The 25,495-nt window shown below is 37.0% G+C and overlaps 1 protein-coding gene across 1 annotated transcript; it reads left to right on the forward strand.

The window, feature by feature from the left end:
• Positions 1-717: 717 nt before the first annotated feature.
• LOC104275622 (E3 ubiquitin-protein ligase UHRF2-like) lies at positions 718-23,826 on the forward strand (the record flags this gene model as incomplete). Its single annotated transcript, XM_009871625.1, has 10 exons — positions 718-841; positions 1,221-1,328; positions 5,779-5,883; positions 14,927-15,033; positions 16,832-16,994; positions 17,507-17,644; positions 18,466-18,589; positions 18,994-19,154; positions 21,111-21,209; positions 22,715-23,826. Coding segments are annotated over 10 exons (1,276 nt in total), but the record flags the coding sequence as incomplete, so codon positions are not given.
• Positions 23,827-25,495: the final 1,669 nt, after the last annotated feature.

A 25,495-nucleotide genomic window follows, 5' to 3' on the forward strand; every position in this document is an offset into this window, starting at 1 on the left:
GCATTCCTGGAGTGGGATAAAAATGTTATTAGAAGCAGCAAAAGGAACAGTGTACTGCCTTTCTCTCTCTGCCATAGTCGCTGCATACTAGTATCTCCTGCTTTCTTACCAGGATGGCTTTGTGTTAGCTGGAAGGAGTCTCAGTGATGTATTCCAAGTGGCTTCAGTGTTGTGGAGTGAGGGAGAGAGTGTGTGTTTTTGTTAGCGTGTGTGTGTGTGTGTGTGTGGCTGTGCATGCTACATGATGCCTTGGTTATGTTTGATGCTGAGCTGTCTGCAGTGAAATTTATTGCACTAGAAGCAAAAAATAAGGGTGGAGTGGGCAGGACATAGAACCAAACCATGACTACTGGATAGAAGCATAGTCTAATCTCAGCTGTCTTCCCTTTTACATGATCTAAATGAAAGAGGACAGAATGAAGAAAGAATACAGAGGACATGGGGACCTCTCACATATCATCTGAGAAAGAATAGTTAAATATTACACCTCTAGCACTCTATTTTCAAAGATATCGAAATTCCCTTTTTTAAAAGTTGACAGTATTTGTTCATGTTGGGTTCATTTTTTAAGCCATAGGCTTCAGCTGCTTAAGACTAGTATATGTTTGCTAGCTTGAAGTATTCAGTCAAGATAAACAAATTTACACTACTTTGGCTACAAGAAATGTATTGGCATTACTATGAAGTAATTGAGAATTTACTAAAACCTTTTTTTAGGTATTGTCCTTCCTGCAAAAATGATTCTAATGAAGTTGTAAAGGCTGGAGAAAAGCTCAAACAGAGTAAAAAGAAAGCAAAGATGCCATCTGCCAGTACTGAAAGCCAGAGAGACTGGGGCAAGGTAGAGTGTATTTTAGAAATAGCTGTTACTCTAATTGTTCATGTATGTGCTACATCTGTAATTCTACTTATATATGCACTGCACAAAATTCAGTACTGGGCTGCACAACAGTAAGACAATGTTTAATCCTGCTCACTATCTACTGGTAGTTAAATCAGTGGACGTATTAAGGAGACTAGAGGTAAAAACAACATAAGAAAACCCAAATCCCTCCCCAAACCCATAACATGTATTATTTAGTTACACTCCTTTTAACAATTGTTAACATATCTTAAAGTACTTGTTTGTTGTAACAGTCAGATTTCTTGATGCACGCACTGAATTTTCAAATACTCTTCAATATTATAGTGCTAATCTACTTTGTCTGATGCATTTTTAGGGCATGGCCTGTGTTGGTCGCACTAAGGAATGCACTATTGTTCCTTCAAATCATTATGGACCTATACCTGGTGTTCCTGTTGGGACAACCTGGAAGTTCAGAGTTCAGGTATGTTGTTTCAATATTAGCTGTAGTTGAAGTAAGTAAATATAATGATGAATAGGTTGGGTACTGAAATACCCTTAGATTGACAACTGCCATTTTCACCAGGACTAAATAAATCAAATACCTTATGATTCTATTATGGGAAGTAATGCAATAGCAGTCAAGGTTGAAGTATACTGATTTTACAACACAACTTACTAAGAAGTCTGTCTTCATTAGGATGTTGGTGGGATACTTAGTGACTAGAGCCAAGTATTTTATGAAGTGTACTTCACATGAAGTGATTATCACACTTAGGAGATGGAAACTGTGGTTTTTGAAAACATTACATATCACTATAAATTGACTCCCTGGGTTTTTTTTGGTCATATGTAATGGATGTTCAAATCTTTGATTCTGATGAACAGCTTAAACCAGTGTAAGCCTGTACTGCTACTGAAATTAGCTGTCCATTTAGCCTTTACTGTTTCTTAACGCTATCATATTTTCTGTTGCAAATATTTCTTGGACTCTATGGTAAACTTGGTTGGTAAAAAAACTAGCAGAAAAATAATCACATCTGGAGTGGGAGTGGAGCTGATTTTCCCAGGCCATTTCACATTTTGATTGTATAAGAACAGTGCCAATACCTAGAGGGACAGGGAAGATAGGACAGCTTCATTTTGTCCCAGTACTTACTCCTTTTTCCCCAGCCTTATCTTATAGCACTGATTTTTTGGCTTATCTTCGATTTTTTTGTTGCTGTTTTAGTTGAGGAATACATACTTCTTTATTTTCAAAATCAGTTACTTCTTTGTCTCTTGCTTGTGGAAACATTTGTAGTTGATTTCCATCCTATTTAGAAGAATAAGACCAATTATTTTAAACTGCTTGTGGGAGGCAAGCCAAGAATCAAAAGTCTCTTCTGAGTTGTTTTCAGAACTTTTCATCACCTGCTTTATCATGAGAAGAAAACAGATGTTTTATTGTTCAACTGGTAGAAGAGAATGCTTCATGGGCAATTTTCCTCTGATGGTAGTATATTCCAGTACTGTGTGAAGAATTCGGGATTTGGAAGGGCATGCAAGTTTTAAGGCTAATATGGTTAGCAGCAGACATTTTCCCGTTAGTAACAGTTTTCAGTTTCTGTCCTTGGCAGAAATCACAGTGAAGCAGTTGAAACCTAAACTAGTTCTTTTGATCCTTTCTTACCTCAGGTCAATTGTCCACACTTCCATCAATAAAAGCCTTAGTTCATAGAATCATAGAATGGCCTAGGCTGGAGGGGACCTTAGGGATCATCTAATCCAACCTCCCTGTCATGGGCAGGGACGCCTCTCAGCTAGAGCAGGCAACACATGGGGACCAAACAGGGAGGAGTGTGTGAAGCAAATTAACTTTGTAGTGTAAAATTATGTTGTTCATCCTACCAGCAATTTTATACAAAATTACTTGATTAAGAGGAAGATTCAATTCTGATTCTTTGGGATATTTCATTGACCTTTCCTGTGTTTGAAGAATTTTTTTGCGAAAGGCATTAAATTAAATAGTTATCTTTTATTGGCTTCTAGGTTATATAAAACCACATATGTAAGAGAAGGTTCTATAATTGCTTACGCAAACTCAAAATCAAGTTTTCACTGATTCAACAATAATTAAAATTATTAGTTCACTTTTTTGTTAGCAATTCCATTAGTTACACAAAAGCTAATAGTTTTCAGATCTTTCTAGTGCTGGTAGGAAAAAAGAACAGAATTAGAGCACTGCCTTTGTCAGAAAATTAAGTAGAGAATGGCTAATTTTGGTATATATATGTGTAGGCTAGACATCAAAGAGGAATTACCATTTCTACATAATTACTTAGTTCTGGGTACAAATTATATGAAGTACTTAATCCTTTTTTTTTAAGGATCAAAATATTTTCTGCATAGAATATTATATTACACATTTCTCATATGACAAGTCTTTTGCATGAGGAATGATTTTATCTCAGCAAATCTATGAAAATTTAGACTGTAGTTTCTTTATTTCTGTTTTGTGTAGGTTTTTATGACACAAACACTCCTTTCCCTCGAAGGAAATTGATTAAGTAATGCTTGTGGAGAGAGCATCTGAAGAGCATCTGTGACGTGAATTACTTATCAGAGTTCATCGCCTACTAGAAACCTAAATTTAACTGATAAAACCTGGAAATGAAAAAAGGGAGAGAGTAATGAATGAAGGGATGTTCGATACAGCAGGAAAGAGGAGTGCAATAGTGGGGCTGTTTTATTCAGTATACTTATAAATGGTCTGAAAAAAATGGCAAATAGCTGATAAAGTAAGGTGATATTTTGAAGTTGTGGATAGTAAAGCTGGGGTGCAGAACAGTTCTAACTGTATAATTTGAAATGAACTTTCAGCTACTTATTCTTGTTATTTAGGAAAGTATTTTTCTAATAGCTAATATTGAAAATACGTCATCTTAATACCCAACAGTAATCAAAATATGAATCAAGTGTTAAATTACTGTGAAAGGAAGAGTCAGAAGAATAAAATATATTGTTATTATGAATAAAAATCAGGGTAATTAATGGAATCAAATGGTTTTCATTCAACCAAAAAGACCTTTCATTCTGGAAGAATGTTAAAAATGTGGTGTGGTGTAGTGTAGATGGCTACAAAGTGATGTATAGTATGAAAAAAGTGATTAGGGATCAATACTTTTGTAATTCAAAAAGATGTCAAAACAAAAAGAAACGTTCACTGCCCACTTCAAAATTAGCAAAAGTAGTGCTAGTAGTACTTTTCTCTCTTCAATACAAAAGTTTTTAGTAGTTTAGGAAGTCTAAGGCACAGAAGGGTGGATGCTGAGAAACTGCACAAGAAAGTATCATTTTTCATACTGTGTACAGCTCTTACCTGTTAAGAGACAGCATTTTTGTCCAGATGGACCTCTGACGTGACGTATTGTATTATGAAAGTACGAGACTATGGCAGAAGAATGTAAACTTTCATGGGAGTTACTTAAATGTGTAGTTTTGGAAAAGGAGTTCAGGAGTGGGAGAGGCAGAATGAGAAGAAGGACAAAGTCAAGATCTGAAGGGATTTGTGGGTGGTGTGATGTTTGGTGGCTGTCTTGGGGAAGACGATCATGAAATGATAGAGTTTTCAATTCTCAGAGAAGGAAAGAGGAGGGTCAGCAGAACTGCAACCTTATACTTCTTGAGGGCAGACTTCAGCCTGTTTAGGAGACAGGTCTCTTGGAAATAAGTTCTGAAGGGCAAAGGAATCCAGGAAGGCTGGACATTGTTCAAGAAGGAATTTTTAAAGGTACAGGAGTAGGCCATTCACATGTGTCAAAAGACGGGCTGACAGGGAAGACCAGCCTGGCTGAACAGAGAGATTTGGCTGGAGCTCAAGAAAAAAAAAAAGAGAGTTTACAGCCTTTGGAGAAAGGGGCAGGTAACTCTGCAAGACTACAGGGATGTTATGAGGTTATGCAGTGAGAAGATTAGAAGGGCCAAAGCCCAGCAAAAGGAGGGCTAAGGAGACTCTCCATACTGTAATGGATGCAGTAGGAAAGCAAATGACAAAGGATGAGGAAAAGTCTGGGGTACTTAAAGCCGTCTATGCCTCAGTCTTTAATGGTAATACCAGTTGTTGTCCAGGTAGCCAGCCCCCTGAGCTGGAAGAAACAGAGCAGAATGAAGCCGCCGTAATCCAAGGGGAAATGGTTTGTGACCTGCTGCTCCGTTTAGACGCGCACAGGTCTGTGGGGCCAGGTGGGATCCACCCGAGGATAGTGAGGGAACTGGCAGAAGTGCTCACCAAGCCTGTCAGTCTGACCTCAGTGCCTTCAGTAGGAAGGAAACAGCTGTAAGTGAAAATAAAGAACTTGACTTTGAAACAATGAAGTTGGCAATCATTGTAGGAAGTACAGAATGGTGAGGCCGCACCTCGAACCCTGTGTTCTGTTTTAGGCCCCTCCGTCCAAGAAAGACACTTGAGGTGCTGGAGCGTGTCCAGAGAAGGGCAATGAAACTGGTGAAGGGTCTAGAGCACAAGTTCTGTGAGGAGCAACTGAGGGCGCTGGGGTTGTTCAGCCTGGAGAGATGGAGGCTGAGGGGAATCCTTACTGCTCTCTACAGCTACCTGACAGGAGGTTGTAGAGAGGTGAAGGTTGGTCTCTTCTCCCATATAACGCGATAGAACGAGAGAAAATGGCCTCAAGTTGCACCAGGGGAGGTTTAGTTTGGCTATTAAGAAAAATGCCACTGAAAGGGTTGTCAAGCACTGGCACAGGCTGCCCAGGAGAAGTGGCTGAGTCACCATCATCCCTGGAGGTTTTTAAAAGATGTGTAGATGTGGTGTTTAGGGACGTGGTTTAGCGGTGGACTTGGCATTTCTGGGTTAACACTTAGTTGTTAAAAGTAATTGAAGATGACTGGTTGTTTGAAATAAGGGCTAAAAACTGGCTTTTCTCTGTTACCAGGTGAGCGAAGCAGGTGTTCACAGACCGCATGTGGGTGGAATCCATGGACGCAGTAATGATGGAGCTTATTCACTTGTATTAGCTGGAGGATTTGAAGATGAAGTGGTATGTCATTTATGCAAGCAATTGATTTACCTTTCTAATGTATCAATGTTTGTAAAGACATTTTCTGCTGATCCTAAAATTAATGTTTATGCAAATGTGATTGTGAAAAAAACACTGAAGGTTACAAACTGAATAGTTTTTACTACTGGGGGGAGAAATGCATGAACAGATCATTCTTAAACAATGCTTATGCTCATACTTCAGAAAAATGGCTTTCAGAGCCTGAATTTAAAATTGTTTAAAATCTGATAGTGTAATTGTATGCGAATACTATGTTTTATATTCTGCTTTGGTCATGATTTTTATTGCTTTCAAGACAGATAGATGTCTCTTTCTTTGGGTTTGTTGTGTTTCTAAGTACATGATACATTTGTTTTAATGAAGCAAGAATAAAAGGTACATGTTACTTGATTCTGTGAAGTTCTGCAGGTTCTTGACTCCTGCTGATGAGCACTTTCAGAACTTCTTAGGAAAGCCCTAGTATCTTGTATTATGATCTGCAAATGCACTGGAAAAACATCTACTTTGATGTTAACATCTAAGTAGAGCGATTAAAGCAGTTATGCCACTCAACAAAACAGTACCTCAATCCAACTTTCATCTCATGCTGTTGAACAACATATATTTATTAATAGATTTCCATTTTCTGCAATTAAATATGCTTATATGGGGTACATCACTTCCTGTAGTTCTGCTCCATCAGCTGGAATATTGAATCATGCATCAGGTGAAGGATAAAGCAGTAAGCAATCTGGTTTTTTTAAAACATTCATAGCTATTAATCACAAGGAAAAAGGCACTGGAGAAAGAAATAAGCATCTGAAATAGCATCGTAATGTAATATATTCTTTCCCACAGCACCTACCAGCCACTACTGCTGCAGAGTATTGCCTTTGAAGGAGACGCTGTCTCTTTTTGAACAAGTCACGTGAGGAGGTACTTGGTGTTGGGATACATTATTACACCCTTAGAGTCAAGCCCAACCCAAGCTCTAGGAGCCTTAGCCAGTGGATCCTAAGAACACTGTTACTCAGTAGTTGTACCTGTTATGTTGGGATGCTGCAGACTCTCTTTGGTGGTGATACTGCTGTCCCCTTGTTCTGCTGCTGTAATGAGTCGATTCAAAATATTTAATAAACTTATTGGATCCTTGGCATGTGTTTGTCCTGTTTTGTGGACATAAGTACTGTCATAGTCTAGATTACATATATAATTTTGAAGAGTCATAGTGGAGGAGAAATATTGCAGAAGACATCCTAAAATTTGGATGAATGTCAGCTTTTTTGCAGTTCTCTAAACTAACAATACGAAGGGGAGGGGTTTTAAGTGCATTTTTGGAATCAGTTTTTCTTCAGCTCTTTTTTCATATACCAGATTTTATTTCCCGGTTTACTTCAATTTTCCCTGTTTTATGGAAAAGGTCAGAATTAAATCCATGTAAGAATATCCACAGAAAAATCAAATTCTATACTTTTAAGTACCCTAAGTACAGTATCTCATTCCACAAATGACTTTTAAGTAAAAATTGAGATAAGATCCTCTGCTTACATCTAGTCGGTTTATTGTATGAGAACAAGAAAAGACAGGTGACTCATACTTGAATTTCAGTAGTACGATGTAGGTACTTGTGTATAAGCTTTTACAAAATTGATAAATTTTGGAAGACTACTTTGCTGTATGTTTATAAACCTTATGCATCATTAATGCATGCTGCTGACCTGTGCCATCTTAATGCTCTGCTTGTGGCTTTAAATTAACAGTTCACTACTGAGGTAAACTAATTGCAAAAATATATTCCAGGAAATAGAATTCACTGCCTTGCTTTCAGATCATGCCATTTTTAGGCTATGCCTTTGGGAACCTGCAGTTCTGCAGACCTAGACTTGCCAGCAGCTTTGCTCAAGTTGAGATATTCTGAATGTACTGGAGTGCTCAGTAATGACAAATTCTGTCAGTACAGGGTCTGCCCTCAAGATTGAGAAGATGAGCATTGGGTGAAATCATTTTGCACATGAAGCTTAACCTCCTTCTTAATTACAAAGATTATTTCTGTTTTAAGTGGTTTTGTATATAGAATCATACAGGAGATCTCTGAACTGAAACTTGGAATCTCTTGGAGTATAATATCTGCTGTGATCATTTGCATTCTCTTGTAAAAGATTCTGAGAATATCAAAGAGAATAGCATCTCTAATGATGTAAAAAGGACCCCAGACAATTATACTCATCACTTAGGTTCATTGATATTTTATACCAAACCCATTCAGTGCCTGGAACATAGCATTCACAAACCACTTCATGCAATGGCTTGCAGTGCAGTTCATTTTAAATGTTCTGTATTTTTGCATTAATCTTGTGTGTGAGTAATCAGTCCCAAGGTGTCAGTACAACTGTTACTCCACTTGTTTGCAATAGTCTAATTTCAAATAAACAGCATTTTGCTCACTAGATTTGCCTGAGCCCTGTGTGAAGATACAGCATTTCAGAACCTCTGTTTGGTGTGCATTGTACAGTGAAAGCAATTGATCAGTTCCACAAGTGCCAAAGGTGCAGTGCCAGTGCTTTAGCGAACTGCATACTTAAATGGCTTTAAAGCAAAGGCAAGTGGCAGTTGGAACTTCATGTCTGAGACAAGGTTTTTTAGATCCAAACACCACTGTGACCAGCAGTTTGCCTAGATATGTGTGTATGACCTGCGGCTTAGTTAACCAGTTTGCTGGGCTTACCTGCATCATCTGAATCCAGTGTGAGCTCTGGTAAAAAAGAGATGTAGTACGATGTATAATTTTTCTGAATTATCATGACATTCTGACTATGTTACCAAGGGAACAGTTCCTTTTCAATTTTCACACTTGTTTTATAGCACTGACAGTCCAACATTGCAAGTTCATTACAGCTGTTACACTGAGAGTCTTTGTATTGTGAGTCACCTAGATTGAATACGTAGCTGAAAACCTGATGCTTGATGCCAAGTTGCTGTTTTCCAGCACCATCGCATTTCAAAGATCTAAGCACCCTGCTGATTTAGGTCTTGCTTGGAGCTCCAATGTAAAGTGAAAAAATTTGTGTCACTATCTGACAGCTACCAACTGTCTTAGTTTTCACTCAGATGTGTGTTTGTTCACCCTCAGTGTTAATTGTCCACTCTTGTTACCTACAATACTAAGGATGTACTTGACATAATTTGTAGGGCAGTAGCTTTAATGCTACTTTCTTATAGGTGATTTTTATTTGCAGGACAGCTCCTGTTCTGCAAGTCTCCTCTTGATCTTTTCTGTTGTTCCGTATTGTTAGCTCTCAGTCCATACAAAATATTAATAAAAACTACAAAATACCTTCTTGCATTATTTTATGAATTTCATTATCTCCTCCATACCTGCAGTATATTCAGAATTACTTTCACATTCTGCAAAGCTTTGTTTTGTTACACAGATTCTCTTCATCATTTTTACTGCTAGCACTACATCTGTCAAAGTAGTCTATTTGTAAGATTCTTCCATAATGCGGTGTGGAATCTGCACCTATGCTGCTCCTGTCTGTGCTCTTCCAAAGTTCATTTGCAGGACTTCACATATCTGGTTTTTTATAAAGCATTGAGGAACTCATTTGACACAATAAAGCAGATTAAATAGTAGAAATCAATGTTGCAAATGCTTATCAAAGCACTACCTACCTCTTTTTTATATTTCATGTTTTCCAAGAAACATTCTGTGTGAACATACTGAAATACTTTTTTTCTGAAATTCATACATTTTCAAGAGACAGTACTCATGTTAGTCCAATATACGGAGTATCATTAACCAATTCATAAAATTCTGAAGGATCAACATAATTATACTGATCTTTATTGTGTCAAACAATGAGTTTCTTGCTGGACGTTTTACATGAATATTTATAAAAATAAACTCTAATTATATTAAGCATTTATTTAAATACAGGAAATTGGAACAGGCTGCCCAGAGAAGTGGTGGAGTAGCCATCACTGGAGGTGTTAAAAAACTGTGTAGACGTGTCATTCAGGACGTGGTTTAGTGGTCATGGTGGTGCTGGCTTGACAGCTGGACTTGATCTTAGGAGTCTTTTCCAACCTTAATGATTCTGTGAAAGAAAGATGAAAGTAGCAAATTCTAGTTACATATATGAATGAATGTCAAATAGTAAGTGCATATCTTTTAGACAGGCAAGATTTCACCTGCCTTGCTTTAACTAGCATTATAGTAGACTAATTAATAGCAGAATTTTTTGCTCTCAGAAGTATCATCAGCCAGTGATCTCCAACAGATAAAGTTAACTGTAATTAAAAAAACATGTCTCAAAAAACTGTTGTATCTTCTCAGTGATCTTCCACTACAGAAAAGTGTTTTTGCCCAGAAGAGGTTTTCTGTGTGTTGTATCTTCAGTGAACCTGCTCTCAAGTTAGAACTGATTTTGAACAGAGCAGAAGATAAATAATCCAGAGTGGGTAGCTTGAGTTACTGACATATTAATGTTTAGTTTAAAGGTCTGGTAATTCTCCATTGTGGCACTGAATATGAAAAAACTTAAGAAAGGAGTGCACATACACTAGTTGTCTAGTACTTTCAATTGGCAGTTATTTTTCAAAATGTTGACCATCCCTATTTAGCCACCTTTGGCATTTTCCTGCTTTGAAGCTATCTTACTGTTCAGAGATCCAGACTGGCTAACACTGAAATGGTTAAGTGTTTTCATTGTGGTGGAATATGCCATCGGGGGCAATTGTGGTGGGGTTTTTTTGATTTATAAATGAAATACATAGTTTAACCCTTCCTTTTTGATTGGTACCTTCTACTGCAGTGCTAATCCACAAAACTATCAAAAATAAATCAGACAATTGGGCAGGTAGACCATTCTGTCGGCACTTACATGAAAATAGACTTCTGAGACTTTAATGGAGATGAATGTTGACATGTTTCAGTTTTAGGTATCTCTACTGCTAGAGAAAGAAAATCCTTTCAAATGTAATTGTCTGATAGTATTTGTCTTGGATTTAACAGCTTCATTTAAAAAGGTTTAGTGCTTCTTTCTTTCGCTCTGTCATATTAATCAAAATACTAGCTTTCTTTGGTCATATTTTACTAAGGTGAAACTGATGAATCGAGGGGTTGATGAACTGATGAACCTTTGGGACTTTTTTTTTGTACAGACTGAAGGCTGAGGCCCATTAAGAAAATACGTTTATGTTCACAATACTGTATTTTACTGACTGATAAATGTAACTTTTGTGTATATGTTGAGACCAAACTTAGAATTTGGAGCATAATACAATACCAGTGGTGTTAATGAAGAGAGAAGATAACTGGGAGCTGTCCCATTTAGATGATATTTCAGTAACCTGAAGTAGCTAATGCTTCTGTCAGCTGCTGCATAGAAGCAACACATAGAAATAACGTAGTTGAGTGCTTAGGTGGGGTTCAAAATCTGTTTTTCATTCTCCATTACCTCTTTGCTAGACTTAGAACTGATTATGAAATAGCGGAATATGATTTAATAGAAGTGACCATCTGCTTATATTGTATGTCAGAGGCTGACTGGCTTATAGTACTAGAGCTTCAGGCTCATGTACCACCCAAATGCCTCAGTATGAGATACTGGGTCGGTGCTACAGTGACTGAAGTTCATTTGCTCTGTAACATGATCGAACTTTACAAACAGGACAGTTTCGAAATACGTTTATGGAGACACCATAAGAAAAAGAGACATACAGAAGGCACTAAGAGAGGAGCGAATAGCAGTGGTCTCAGTAGGTGTTGAAAGACAGTTTTGGTGCAAGGAAGTTGAATTAAGCTGTGGAAAGCAGAAAAGAAATGGCAGAATTATGTATTTTAAGGTAAGAAAATGGGGAAAATGTAGTAAAGGAAGAAGGAAGAGAAGATAAGGCTTTTTGACAGTTAGTAGGTTTCTTAAGAATACAGACATCAGTAATTTCTTTTGCCAAATTTTTTTTTAACTGTTGAATGCAAAAATTTCCAGCAGTATCAGTATCCTAAGTTCTGTTTTCGGATCCTCCTGAGGAAAAAAAAGTAGCTTTCTAACTTTATTTTATCACGTATAGGTGGTAGCATATTCCTGCCCTGTCTATAGACACAGAACTCAAAGCTCTTGAGAAATTATTTTAGTGAGTCGTTACTCATCACAAGATTCCAGGTAGTAAGTTGTGTGAATACACCTGGTATACTCCAGTTTTAAAGTAAAATACCATAACCATGATGGAAGCAGATTCTGTAGGTCTCCTGTTAGGTTTCCAGACTACCAGTAGCCTCTGTTCGCTTCTTGTCATGGGCTGTATTCATATCCACATTTATTCCGAGGACTTTGTGTCTGTGCCTCCCTTATTCTTGCCATCTCCTCTATACAGGCATTACATGTTCTCCTGAGCTTTCTTCCTCTCTGTGTTTAAGAGCTGCTCTCATATGAGAGATTTGAATGTTCTCCCTGTTTTTCTTAATCCAGTCCAGGTCATCTTCCAGTATGCCAAGGTTTCTGTCATTTCCCTCCAATTCTGGAAACTGTGTGTATTTATTCCCTGCAATCTGTTTTTTTGGTAGTTTTTTTTTTGTTTTATTTATCTGATGTAAAATAAGTGAATGTAGTTCTGGGAAGTAAAGCAAAAATGAGCCTTCCTTATGCTGGGGGATGTTAAAAGATGCCATCTTTTTGTTATTTGACCTATAACAGTCATGATCCATAATTGTTCCATTTCTCCTCCATTTTCCTTCCCCTGGATTTCTGGTTTTCCCCCATATCTGTATAGTACTGCCTATTTGTGCATTGAACACTTGGATAATTAAAGAGAAGCAAATATAACTTACCAAGTGTGGAATCTCTTCAAGAGATGAGCATGTAGGCATAGGCTTTATATCCGAATTGTCTTTTCAAGTATGAAGTCTTCTGGTTGTCTGTGGTTAAAGAGTAGTGCCCAGAGGATCACTTGGTCTTTCTCTGAAGACATTGGAAGTTTGATGGTTTTAGCCCTTTTACATTTAACTCATTTTCCATAGAAGTGTGTTGTAGTACGTAATTATGAATACTGTTGCATTTATGCCTTCTCATTTGAGTTTTTTTTACATAAGTCTATATCGGCTTGTCCTTTATTTATGTGTGTCTCTTACGGCAAAAAAAAAGTCTGTTGAATACTTTCTTCGTGTGAAGATTGTTCTTCCTAGTTGTTGATAAACAAAACACTTTGTTGGGAACCTGTCTTGTCAATAATTTTCTCCATCCTGCTTGCATATATAGTGTTTCTGTCCTTTCACTATTTTTTACATTCTTTTATATATATATTATTTCAATATTAGTCTCAACATTATGTTTTAAAAAGAAGACACAGTCATTTTCAGCTTCAGTTTATTTCTGCCTGTGCTAAAAAACTCCCTTAGCTGTTTTCCCCACTCTGACACACCATGAACGTGTGTTCAGTTTCTTCTTTGTAATGAAACCCAAATCATTATGGATTCACAACCTTCCAAGATACATCTTTTTGGCACAAGCTTCTTATTCAGTGTTAAAATACATTTTGCTTGAATGGATCTGATTCATAAAGCAAATCCATCCCTATTCATACTGTTATTATCACAGTCATCTTCCTGTGATCTGTGCATTGCCTTGGCAGTCACTGAAAAATCAAACGTAGCTCAATGCTGTGATACCTTATTTTATGCAATTTATGTCCTTCTTTAGTAAATAGTTCTTGTCAGTCTTTCATTCTTTTGAAGTTGTTTCATGTATCTCCTCGTACAACATCACTCTATTTCTATTATTTTTAATAGATTCATTGAGCAGAGTAAATAGACTGTTTTGAGAAAGGATATACCAGAGGTTGTACATGTCTTTGTTAGTTTTTTTTTAACTTCGTAACACTTGCTGCTTGGCACTATGTCTAGATAAATTTTGAATGAGAAATACTCTAATACTGCAGCTGAATTTCTGTTAGGTTTTCACTCCACAGAATAAAATAAGCATAATTTCTATGATTAATCTACGGCCTTCTTCAACCAGCATTTCTCTTTCTAACTTTCTCTTTTTCTGCTGTTGTCAGTCAAATATCTGTAACTGTCTTGCACTGGATCCTTAGTAATGTCAGACTTTAAACAGTGGTAAGACATTGACTGAATTTTACTGCTGAGTATAAGTATGTTCAGATTTTTGCTACAAAAATTCATATGAACAGAATTTTCTCATTATGTGTTTATCTTCCAGTATCACTTCATGCTTTGTGCAAAATTTGCATCTCCAAAGAAATATCATATTAAATATATTTGTGGAATATAAATTTTTGTATAAATACCGGAATTTGCTAGAAGTTAGATGAATTTCTGTGACATATTTCCTAAAGAAAATTCTAATGCTGGGTTTACTTATGTGTATTTAGATTTTGACTGTTTTTGTGGTTCATGACAGAAGATTTTATCAACCTTCTTTCAGTTTAAAGAAAATTCTATGTAGGAAATATGGAACTTTATCAGCTTACAGAATGCGAATATGTTAGCTCTTCCTACTTCAGAAGAGCTGAGATTATTATTTTATTAAAGCACCTGCCTTGTATGTAAGGCACAGCAGTTTCTATTTATTAGTGTTTAGCCCCTTGCACAAGCTGTAGTGATCCCCTAAGGTATTTATGGTGGACTTTAACAAACATGATATTCTTGTAAACTAAATGAAAGCTCTAGAGCAAGTAACCACTTGCTAGAATATATTCCCTTTCTCAGATTTATTTTTTTTCCGCAAAAAGAGCTTTTTAAAGATGTAAAAGTCAAAATAGTTTAAGGTAGGCAATTTTCTGGAGAATGTTACATTCAGATTTTTAAGGTAGGCACATTTCTGGTGAAATGTGTTATGTCCAGACCAGTAGCTATTTGCTGGCACAACTACTAGAAGGACAGTGACACTGAAACTGAAAACACATCTTTCTATGCCTTGTACTATAGTTTCTCTCTGTCTGAGTAGATAGAATAAATGAAGTAATATTTTTAAATCAAGTTGCTTTATATTGGAGTGTTAAAATGAAGGATAATATTCTTGCACAGGATCGAGGAGATGAATTCACTTACACTGGCAGTGGAGGTAGAGATCTTTCTGGAAATAAAAGGATTGGAGAGCATTCATTTGATCAGACATTAACACACATGAATAGGTAAGTTTTGAAGATAATATTAAAAAGTCTTCCAAAACAAGTAGCGGGCTTATACTTCTTTAATTTAAAACCAGTATTTTGCGATATTCATTCACTCCTATACATTGTGGTTTTGTAAGCAGTGGTGCTTCTTGCTGGTAGGAGGCATTTTATCAAGCATTATGTTTTGTTGATTTAAAGAAATACGCACCTCAGTGAAATACATTGCTATGTTTCCAGTGCAGCTAGTAGTCATCTCTGTGATTGAAATTCTCCTACAATTTTCTTTAGAGTACTCTGTTTTAATTTAATGAGAAGTTTGTCAAAACTCTTGGGTGGACGTTTTCTATTCTGTGTCCCCCTTTTAAAGTTTCTTTTTCAATGGTTAAATCAAGTACGAAATTTAATTTGGAAAAAAGCATGTTCGTTTTCCCAGGTTAAAAGAAACATTTCCTATTTTGCTAGCCCTTTCTTCCATGATAGTTTTCCATGAAAAACAAGGAATTAGGGTATTGCTTTATCAAAAACAGGTGCTTGAAAAGGAAAGTGTGTGTCTAAAAGACGAATTAGACATCTGCTTGAAGTGGTTTTGCATCCTCTGAAAGCCTGTCTGAACAGAATTCTTCTTCCTTTTCTATCTCTTAGAGCATAATCTCTTATACAGCTGACCACTTAACACCTGTGGGGTTCTGAGATTGACTGAGACCTTTTTCTTTGCCAGCTCTGCTTTTCAGTATGACCTGCTGCTGTCAAGCAGAGTGGAGGAGGCTTCTTTCAAGTTTTCTGGTAATGCTTAGAGGAGAGGGAGTCAAAACCTGACTTAGCTGCTGAGAAAGGGAGAGAGGAGGCATGATGTAAACAAGAACAAGGAGAGAAGGAAGATAAAAGTAGTTTAAGCAATAGGTTTACAATGTAGTTGAGTCAATACTGTTTTTGATTGTCCAGATCTTTTTCCTTTTTTAAGTCTTGTTTTTTATATAAGAAACATTTTAAAAGTCGGCATTATATGCCTCTGACTGTTCTGAACAGCGTAGGTTTTATACTTGTACCGTGGCTTTTTGTAAACCGTATTATTTTTTCTGTTCTGAGATCCTTTGGTTGATTTAAGTCTGATTCTGAAAAAAAATCAATCCTTGGTCAAATCAGGCTACAGCAGTAGAAATAAAGTTCGCTATGGCAGCTTGGTCTAATAGGTAGGTATTCATCCTGTCTTGCTCTGCGTTTCTAGAAGAGGGTCTTGTAGTTTGTGGATAAAAGGGTTTACTTGTCCTTGAGTTAGCTACTATTATTTAACTCCTACGCTGAGGCAATTTACGTGTTATGTGAGAGATTTTAGTTAGAATTTGTGAGATGGCTACTGTGTACCTTTTTTTTTTCTATAGTATTTTTCATGATAGTGATTTTGTGTACACAACTAAGCCTTAAAATCTGCAGTTAATAGGGAACAGTGATAGGAGAAGTTTGACTTCCGTTACAGGTTTCTTTTAATTCCCTCAGTGGGGAAGGGGTTCTTTTTAAAAATTAAGAATATTAAATCTAAAAGGATTAGTTTGCTTTATTTAGCAATAGCAGTTGGGTTTTTTCCTGGAACCATAACAACTATGTATTTGATATTCCCATTTTTTTCTTATCATATACAGTGGCATTTCTCTCATTGCTTCCATCGGTTCTGCACTTGTTAAAAATATACTGAAAAGTTTTATGCTGCTCAGTAAAGCTTAATTAGTCAAGGGAAGTAGATTTGACTTAATTACAATAATTATCAAAAACCTATTGTGTGAAGCAATCTATTTTATGAAGATTTTAAATCTCTTTCTAGGGCATTGGCCCTTAACTGTGATGCCCCACTGGATGACAAAAATGGAGCGGAATCTAAGAACTGGAGAGCTGGTAAGCCAGTCAGAGTGGTACGCAGTTCAAAAGGACGGCGAATCAGCAAGTATGCCCCAGAGGAAGGCAACAGATATGATGGCATTTATAAGGTATTCTGATTTCTGTTGAGTGCAACATAATATTTTTCTTAAGCTGTTTCAAAAAACTCATATGTGTTACATTGCAAATTCCACATTATTACATAAAGAAATAATTCTTTTTTTCTCTGTGATAGCTTTTTAGCCTTATCTTACTCTACCAAGAACTGAGATTAGTTTATTCCGAGTAGTCATAATAGAACATAATCCATAATAGGATCTATAAAATTGAATATTTAAGCTCTTTTATATGTGCTTACGGAGTCATATTCATACCTGGAAAACAAATTATTTCCTCACTCCTTCTGATTGTATGCTAGCTTTTTATGTGTTTATTGACTTTTCAGCATCTGAAATAAGTGTATGTGGATTTTAAGAGCACTGTATCTTCTGAGGGAAGAGCTGCTGCATAATAGTAATGTATAAATTGGTCTTCCCGTTTTTACTTGAACAGTTAAATATAACTGTATGCATGTGTTTGACTTGTGATAAAATAATGACAATAGTTTTATGTTGTTCTTTAGGTGGTGAAATACTGGCCAGAAATTGGAAAATGTGGATTTTTAGTTTGGCGCTATCTTCTGAGGAGAGATGATGTTGAGCCTGCACCTTGGACTTCAGAAGGAATAGAGCGGTCAAAGAAACTTGGTCTGAGCGTACAGGTTGGATTCAGGACTCACAGAGTTATTTGTTCTTAGTTATAGTAAACAAATTTGAGAAATAGCAATCAGTTAAATTAAAGCCTAATTTCTTTTCTTGTACTTCACTGTGGCAGGATTTAATGCCAAAACCTACTACAGACTATGTGCAGACTGAAACAATCCTATAATAGTGACACAGCAGAAGGAATGGTGGATGAAACTTTCTGTCATAGCAGCAAGTTATTTTGCTTATATGGATCGGAGAATTAAGAGTTTGGATCCAATTTCATCATCCTTAGGCTGAAAAGAATTTCTACAAGCAACTATTGTTATAGCTGAGTCAGTGTGAGAATTGGAAAACCTGTGCATTTTTATGTATTTTTTTTCCTTGTATGACTAAGGAGTTTGTATGGATAGTGTACTTCATGCACAGAAATAAACTGACCTGTGAGGACTTGAGCATTGCAGAATCCATGAAAGATGGAAAGAATTAACGTAGTGTTTCTCTTCTCAGCAAGGCGATGGTATATCTTACAACATACTGTCATCTTCAGCTTTGCCTAACTGATTTGTATACTTGTAAGGACATAAATGTGGATATTGGGTTCCTTTTAATACAGTTAAGGCTGGATTAGATTATTTTCGACTTGACTACACTTATTTAATAATAGTTACTAATTTAAATGTTTTCTTCTTCATGTATGGTTTAAAAAAATTATTTTGTAGCTATTTTAATACGTAGTCACAGGGTTTTAAAGTCTTTTAGAAATTAGTCTTGTTAGCATTTAGGTATTCCTGTATGCTGTTGGGTTTTGTTTTAAATCTATGCTTTTTTATTTTAGTATCCAGAAGGTTATCTGGAAGCCATGGCTAGTAAGGAGAAGAAAGATAAGGTTAAAAAGCAAACCGTCAAACAGGAGCCAACCAGCCAGAGTAATGGAAACCAGAAAAGGACAATTGATGATGGTATTTCTTTTTACGTTTTTAGCATTCGTCAGCGAAGTCCATCATGCTACGTCTGTTAAAACAGTCAGTAGCATGAAGACTTTGTGTAAGAGTGAAATTATTTGGAATACTAATGTAATTTGATAAGCACGTGCTCTGTAGTTAAGTAGTAGTGTAGGGATCTTATTGCTACTCTTATGGAGGGTTTTTTCTCTTAACCTCTGTGAAAAAACGAACAGTCTTCTGTGCAGCTGTGTTGCAGTGTAAAACAATGCAGAACGGTATGAATTGGAGTAGAGATTTGATTGCCGCACTTCATGAGCGTAATTCATGTTTAGCCTTCTAGAAACACTTTTGTATTCCCTCTTCTGTTAGTTCAGACTAACACTCTTGTTATTGCGTCTGATGGTCATAATCTTAAGCAGGTATAGAGGAACCTACAAATACACCCAAAGCCATGAGGATGGGAGATGGAGGGAAAGGAGAGGCTTTCCAGTTGACCCAAGAGCAGCAATGGCTGATTAGAGAAGACTGTATGAACCAGAAACTGTGGGATGAAGTACTTGCTTCTCTTAAGGAAGGACCAGTATGTTTGCTGCATGCATAATTTTTAATGTTTACCTTTTCTTCAGACTGTTAGGAGAAATCTTGAGTCTCTCTTAAAACGTAATTTGCTTGTTGAACTTTTGCTGAATGCAGACTATGTCTAACATTATTTTTATTTGTAAGACTTTGATTTCAAGAAAATAACCCTCACTTGCACAATTTGCTGTTGATGGCTCAGTTTACAAACATAATAGAGATCTTTTCTGGCTCAAAAAACATTTTGAAGTTGGGATTAGGTTTTTGGGGGGTTTTTTTCATTTTTGAAGGAAGCGTGTTTTCTCTGAAATTCTAAATCTATTTTTGTGCTCTGCCAGTGTGAGAAATCAGACATGAAGGAAGATGGTTCTAGTCACTAAAAACTTTTTGTGCAGACAGAAAATAATTTTATGACAGAAAATACAGCTTGGTTGCTTTGTTTAAAAAGATAAAAATACTCTCTTCTTCAGATTTAGATATGAAGATATTGTCATGCAAACCTAGATTATCCCACGTTGTAGAGAGGGAACCTCATGTAGGAGAGAAAATACTTCCCTCCCCCTCAATTAAAAAAAAATAGAACAAAAGCTCAAGATAGAAGACCACATAGACACTAGTATAAGTCCACAAAAGGAGTATCTCCTGAAATGTTATGTTTTTCAGTGATAATTAGTCTTACCAGTATCAAGTTCACAGTTATTTAGCTGTTGTGCAGAAGAAATCAAGGCGCTAAGAAGTTAAAATAACTTGGTAAAAATTAACTTAGCAAAAAGCAAACCATTGCTTGGAAAATGGTATCTGAAAATGGATGTACACAATCAGTTTATTTGCAAATTACCAGTTGCTATTTATGGTGTTTCTGTAATATAAAAGGATGTGTAATTCCCTATTCTTCCACTTACAGTACTAGTTTTTGATATAATGCTGTTTCAGTTGTCACTGTGTATGAACTGTGTGAAGTTATTCACTGTTACCTGTCTTCTATTGAGTATCTGTAATGACTAGAAGGAATTTCACCACTTAAAATTGTGCATGATGACAAATGTTAGAAATAGGTGTTTGTAAAAAGGAGAAAACAATAATTTAAAAGTGGTTGGGTTACTGAGAAGTCATTTTTCTACAGATTCCTACCCATAATTTTATTAAGATGTCCATCTGGTTGCCACTAAAGGCAGTGGGAATCATTGGTAGCTTTGGGTCGCTACTGTGAAAGTCTTAAGTCTTGCTGCCTGAGACAACCACCTTCCCTTTTAACTAAATAAAATGTGCTTTAAAGTAAATCTCATATTTTAAGAAGTATTACAAGGAACTGTATTTAGATTACCGGGAGATTTGCACTTTTTTTCTATACCCAAGCTTGTATTCTTGATATATTTGGAGATCACCGACATGCCAGAGATAAGTATGCTTGTGTGTGTAAAACACCTGATACAAATGTGTGCTGACATTCCTCAGAGATGCCCTGAGAAGACTGATAAAACAGGGAGGCTGTATTTACATACCGCAGAGAATTTGGCCTGAGGATAGAGGTGAGCCATAATCCATAAGCACAGGAGGAGGTGCGTAAGTGCCTTTCTTAGCAGAAATTCCCTTGACGTAGAAGCAGAGATCTTTCAGGGACATGCAAAATCTCTACCAGCAGTTACTAAACACAACTACTGACTTTCCTGACCTATGTTAAGAATCAGGCACGAGGGGCCCTCCCGTCTGCTTAATTTTTTTTATAAAAATACCTTTGCCAACAAGTAAATAATCTTTAAAACATCAGTTCTATGACTTATGAAAGGTGAGAGAAATTAAGCAGTTATGGACCTGCTTCCTGGTTACTTTAAGAAAGCTGCAGTCATGGATATGTAGGACTCAAGAACTTCTGGAAGTTCATCATCGTCTTTATGTAATAAGTGGCATTTACAAGAACTGTAATAGAATTTGTCTCTTTTATTCCTTTGCCCTACACTAGAATTTTCTGAAGAAACTGGAACAATCCTTTATGTGTGTCTGCTGCCAGGAGCTGGTTTACCAGCCAGTGACAACAGAGTGCCTCCACAACGTCTGTAAAGTAAGAATAAACTTGGTCTTGCTCTGGGCTGTTTTCTTGGCTCTGAGACACCAGTCACCAAAGCCATATGTGTTTAAAAGACAGTAATTATTGGCTAACATTCTGAGCAAAAGCATGCAAGAAGTTTGCATTCAGTGATAGCTGTGTAACCTGAATTTTATGTAATAAAGCGTGAAAGTATGTTTAGTGTAGTTCCTCATAGAAATGAGTGAAGCTTGCCATTGCTGTCATTCCTTATTAATCAGTGGAATTACACTAGGAATTAGTTTGGTCCACGAGTACATTAACAAAAATTTAATCTTACATAGGTAAGGAATAATTTTAATCGTGTAACACTCTTATTGAGTTGTTGAGAGGATGAAGGATAAATACAAGAAAATGATTTGGGCTTATTCAGAGTAAATTATGTTATCTTGTTATTGTTTATGTTTAGTAGGAGATCAGAAGTCAATTTATAACTCATGTATCTTAAAATCTTGGTCAGCTGGATATAACATAAGGAGTTTGAAATCCAGTTTGTACTAGAATTCATTTTTGTAGCACAGGTGTGTACACAGTCATGCGCTGGATTGTGCATACTTGAACTGTTCCTGCCATACCTAGTACTTCTGCCTACGAGCATAAGAGAACTCAGACTATTATTATCCTAGTACAGTATCTGATAATGCAAGTTCATTGTTCAAAAAGATTATCACTCCAGTAGAAGTGACTGCGTTGTTATGGAAGGCCTGCACACATAGAATGACTGTGGCTCCTTGAAAAACTGTTACGAAAGGGTTAGTATTTAGAATTATGGAAACTGGAAAACCATGGAGAGGAGAAAGCTGCATGGCAACAAAATCCTAATGCCCAAAATTTGAAGATATCAGTAAATATTTTCAAATAAAAAATAATAACCCGGTAACGTTTTAAGGAGTAGTTTTATAGTTTTATAGTACACAAGGCACAGATCTGCCTTGATAAATTTCTGATACTCACCTCACATGCTTGGGCTATCTGGAGCCCGCAATAACACAGTAAGGAGAGCATTAACACTGCTAATGTGTTAGAGATTGTACTGTTCTGCGTGAGTCTTTTAAGGCTTAACTGATTCTCATCTGATGAGGTGGATGGAGTTTGTTACATAAAAAATAAGCCTGCTGTGCACAGCTTCCTCTTGCAGGTGTGTAGCAGTTTAACTGTGAAGCTAGAAGGAAGCTGCAGGCATGCCTGTGATTCACAGGAAGGCACTAGTGGAAGCAAAGGGGGAATCTCAGTAGTGATCTGTTTTAATTCCTCTCAAGCTCAGTGTTTCACATCCCAGCCCAGAGCAGAGGCCCTTTGTTAGGACGTTTTAGTCACAGAGGCAGAGGTAGACACCAGAGGGCTTTGTAGTGACTTCCTTTTTCGTGGTAGTACAGCAGACTGCCTCTCTGGTTTACAGTGGCTCCTCAGTTTTTGCTGGTTAAGGTGTCAGTCCGAAACAGAGACCTCACAATTTACTTCTCTGTCTTTGTATGTCCTAGAGTTGTTTACAGCGCTCCTTCAGAGCAGAAGTCTTCACCTGCCCTGCCTGCCGCTATGACCTGGGAAAGGGCTACACCATGGTTCCCAACAAGATCCTGCAGACACTACTGGACCAGTTCTTCCCTGGTTACAGTAAAGGACGATGATGTGCTCAGATCCTTCTGAACTTCTTCCAGTGACTGTATAGAGAGTAAAGGAGAATAAAAATGGGAAATTCAGCAGTGGACCAGCCAGCTCGATGGGACTCAGTATATTGACACATTTTGAAGCAGCTAACCCTCTTCCCCTTGTAGCCATCTTTTTGGTGTAGTGAGAACTCTTAATTCTCAGCTGTCTTTTAACATCAAGGGTAGTTTTGGCGAGTTAACAAATAGTTTTTAAAGAAAGGAAAAAAAAAAGCCTCAGCTCTTACTGGCCTAGCTGATGCTTAATTTATGATTTTTTTTGTTTTCTGTAACTACCTCAGGACAGAGGAAAATAAATTGTGGGGATGACAAAAAGTTAGTTAAGTTTTAGCTACACACTGCCTCATGAATATTAGTTGTGCCTGGTCCATGTGGTTTGATTTAAAAACAGACAACAAAACAAACCAAAACAAAAAATCTGCAAAAAATGGCAACCCCCCCCCCAGAAACAGCACTTAAGCCAGCTGGATTAAAGAACAGCAAATTCTGTGGTGTGCATAATCCTTTTTTGTCTTTTTCTTCTATTATGCTGTATTTTTTTGCAAGAACAGGCTGATTTTTAGTCTATTTTTGTGAGCTTCATTGTGCTTTTCTTGTATCTTATGCAAGTTGACTACTAATGACTAATGAGAACAATATGAATGCATTGTTGCTGCATTAGTGTAAAGTGATCTGTGTTTTTTGCACTTAAAGAGGGTATTCAAGACACTCTAGTTGTGTAAAAAATATTTCATATAAAAAAGCCACTTCTGTATTAGTTAAACTGTATGCTTTTAGTAGGTCTTGTATCAGTGGCAATACATCTACACAGCATTTGAAGGCAGTGCTAGCTTGGAGAGGGTTCAAATCGCTTCATATTGTGATCTGAAATTTTATATACAATATATCCCCCCCCCAAATATACCTTATTAAATATTTTATGATTCAGAAAAGTTGCTAATTTTGTTTTTACTGTTATCCACTTAGTTAAATCATAAAATTTTGGTGGGCAATTTTTTTTTCAGATTACTAAATGCTTTCTTTAGGTGGGCTTACATTTCAGATGTGAAGCTTTATATTCCTTAACTCATTTCTCCATGAAAAAAAAAATTGTTAATTAAAAAAAAAACAACCCAAGAAACAAATCATGACATCAATATCTGTGGGCTCACACATACTCTATAGCAGCGGCTGTCATGTAGCTACCCTGGTCTCCAGGAGCACTTGAAGGAAGCCTCTTAGTGCTCAATCTATGTTCTGGGGTCGGTGAGGGCTCCTCCTGCCCTGCCGGGTGCCAGTGTCAGCTCTGTGGGGCCAGGAGCCGCAGGTGCTCTGTATGGCCAATACTCAGAGATTCCCACCGTAGGCATGAGGCTGTGCTGACAGCCTGCAGCCTGCCAAGTGGGCATATGTAAAAGTGTATATGGAAGTATGGATGTCGTTCTCAATGATTTTAAGATCTTGCCCTTACGCTGGTGTGGTAATGAGCCACTTGTTGAGGTGTGTGTGGCAGTGCTGTTTATTGTGGCTGAAAGTTAGCTTAATGGCTTGCTCGTTTCATCTGAAATAAGTAACTTCTCTCTCTCCCCACTCTCCCCCTCCTTATTCTTAACATTTCAGTTTCACCCAAAATATGTAATGCTGGTAATATCTCTCTTGTCATACAGCAAAAAAAAAACCCCAGGTGTTGCTGATTTAACTGATTTAATGAGGGCTCAGCCTTTGTTCAGCAGGTGAATGTATTAGTGTTAAGCATGTCAGTTTCTTAGCCTGTTGAACTTTTGTGTTTTACCACATGGTAGCTTGGCATTTTATTAGGAAAACATGTAATTTTACCTTTGGTAAAATCATTGCATCTGTGCAGTAGCATGTAAGACTTGTGACTTTTTACTTGATAGCTGAGTGCTCTGAAATATTCCATACTTTCTAATGCTTTTTTCTGTTCGATAGCTTTTACCAATTATTTGATGAGATAAACACGTCAGTTTGAGGTCAGCAATGGGCAGATCTCTGCTTAATATATTTTAATATATTTTTCAGTGGCAGGCACAACCAAGCACCACTTAACTGCCTTTAGCCAACACTAAAGTATCTTGACAAGAATTGGTAGAGTTAAGAGTGGCAAAGTAGAAAGACTGTCCTTTCCTCACATTATAAGTTTGCAGCATTTTTTCACTTTTTTTACATCCTTAGTGCTATATCAGTAGCTACTGAAAGATGCCCTTTTCAGTAGTAACTTCTAGAGTATAAAATACTGATTTTCACTATATATGTAGACATTTGAGGATCTAGGTGCAGCTTTTCACATCAAAACTGACACCTGGACTAACCTTCCTTCAAACAGATCCCTGTTTAAAGTCTGCATTCTGGCACTAATTGAATGTGGCATTGTGGGCAGCAATAGGGCTCTGCTCTGAGGGTGCTGTGGTATTCTTGGAGGGGCAGAAGTAAAGCTGTGAATCAGTTTTTGCACAAGCTGTGGACTTACCTGACAAAGCAAGCAAGCTGACTGCACTGTGTAAACCAAAGCCAAGCCAAAAAAAAAAAAGATATTTGAGAAAATAGAGAATACTTTGTTAGACAAGATCTAACTTACACTAAGCAGTTCATAGTCTG

This window comes from Apaloderma vittatum, unplaced genomic scaffold, assembly GCF_000703405.1.
Source record: "Apaloderma vittatum isolate BGI_N311 unplaced genomic scaffold, ASM70340v1 scaffold2366, whole genome shotgun sequence".
In the NCBI taxonomy this organism is placed as follows: Eukaryota; Metazoa; Chordata; class Aves; order Trogoniformes; family Trogonidae; genus Apaloderma; species Apaloderma vittatum.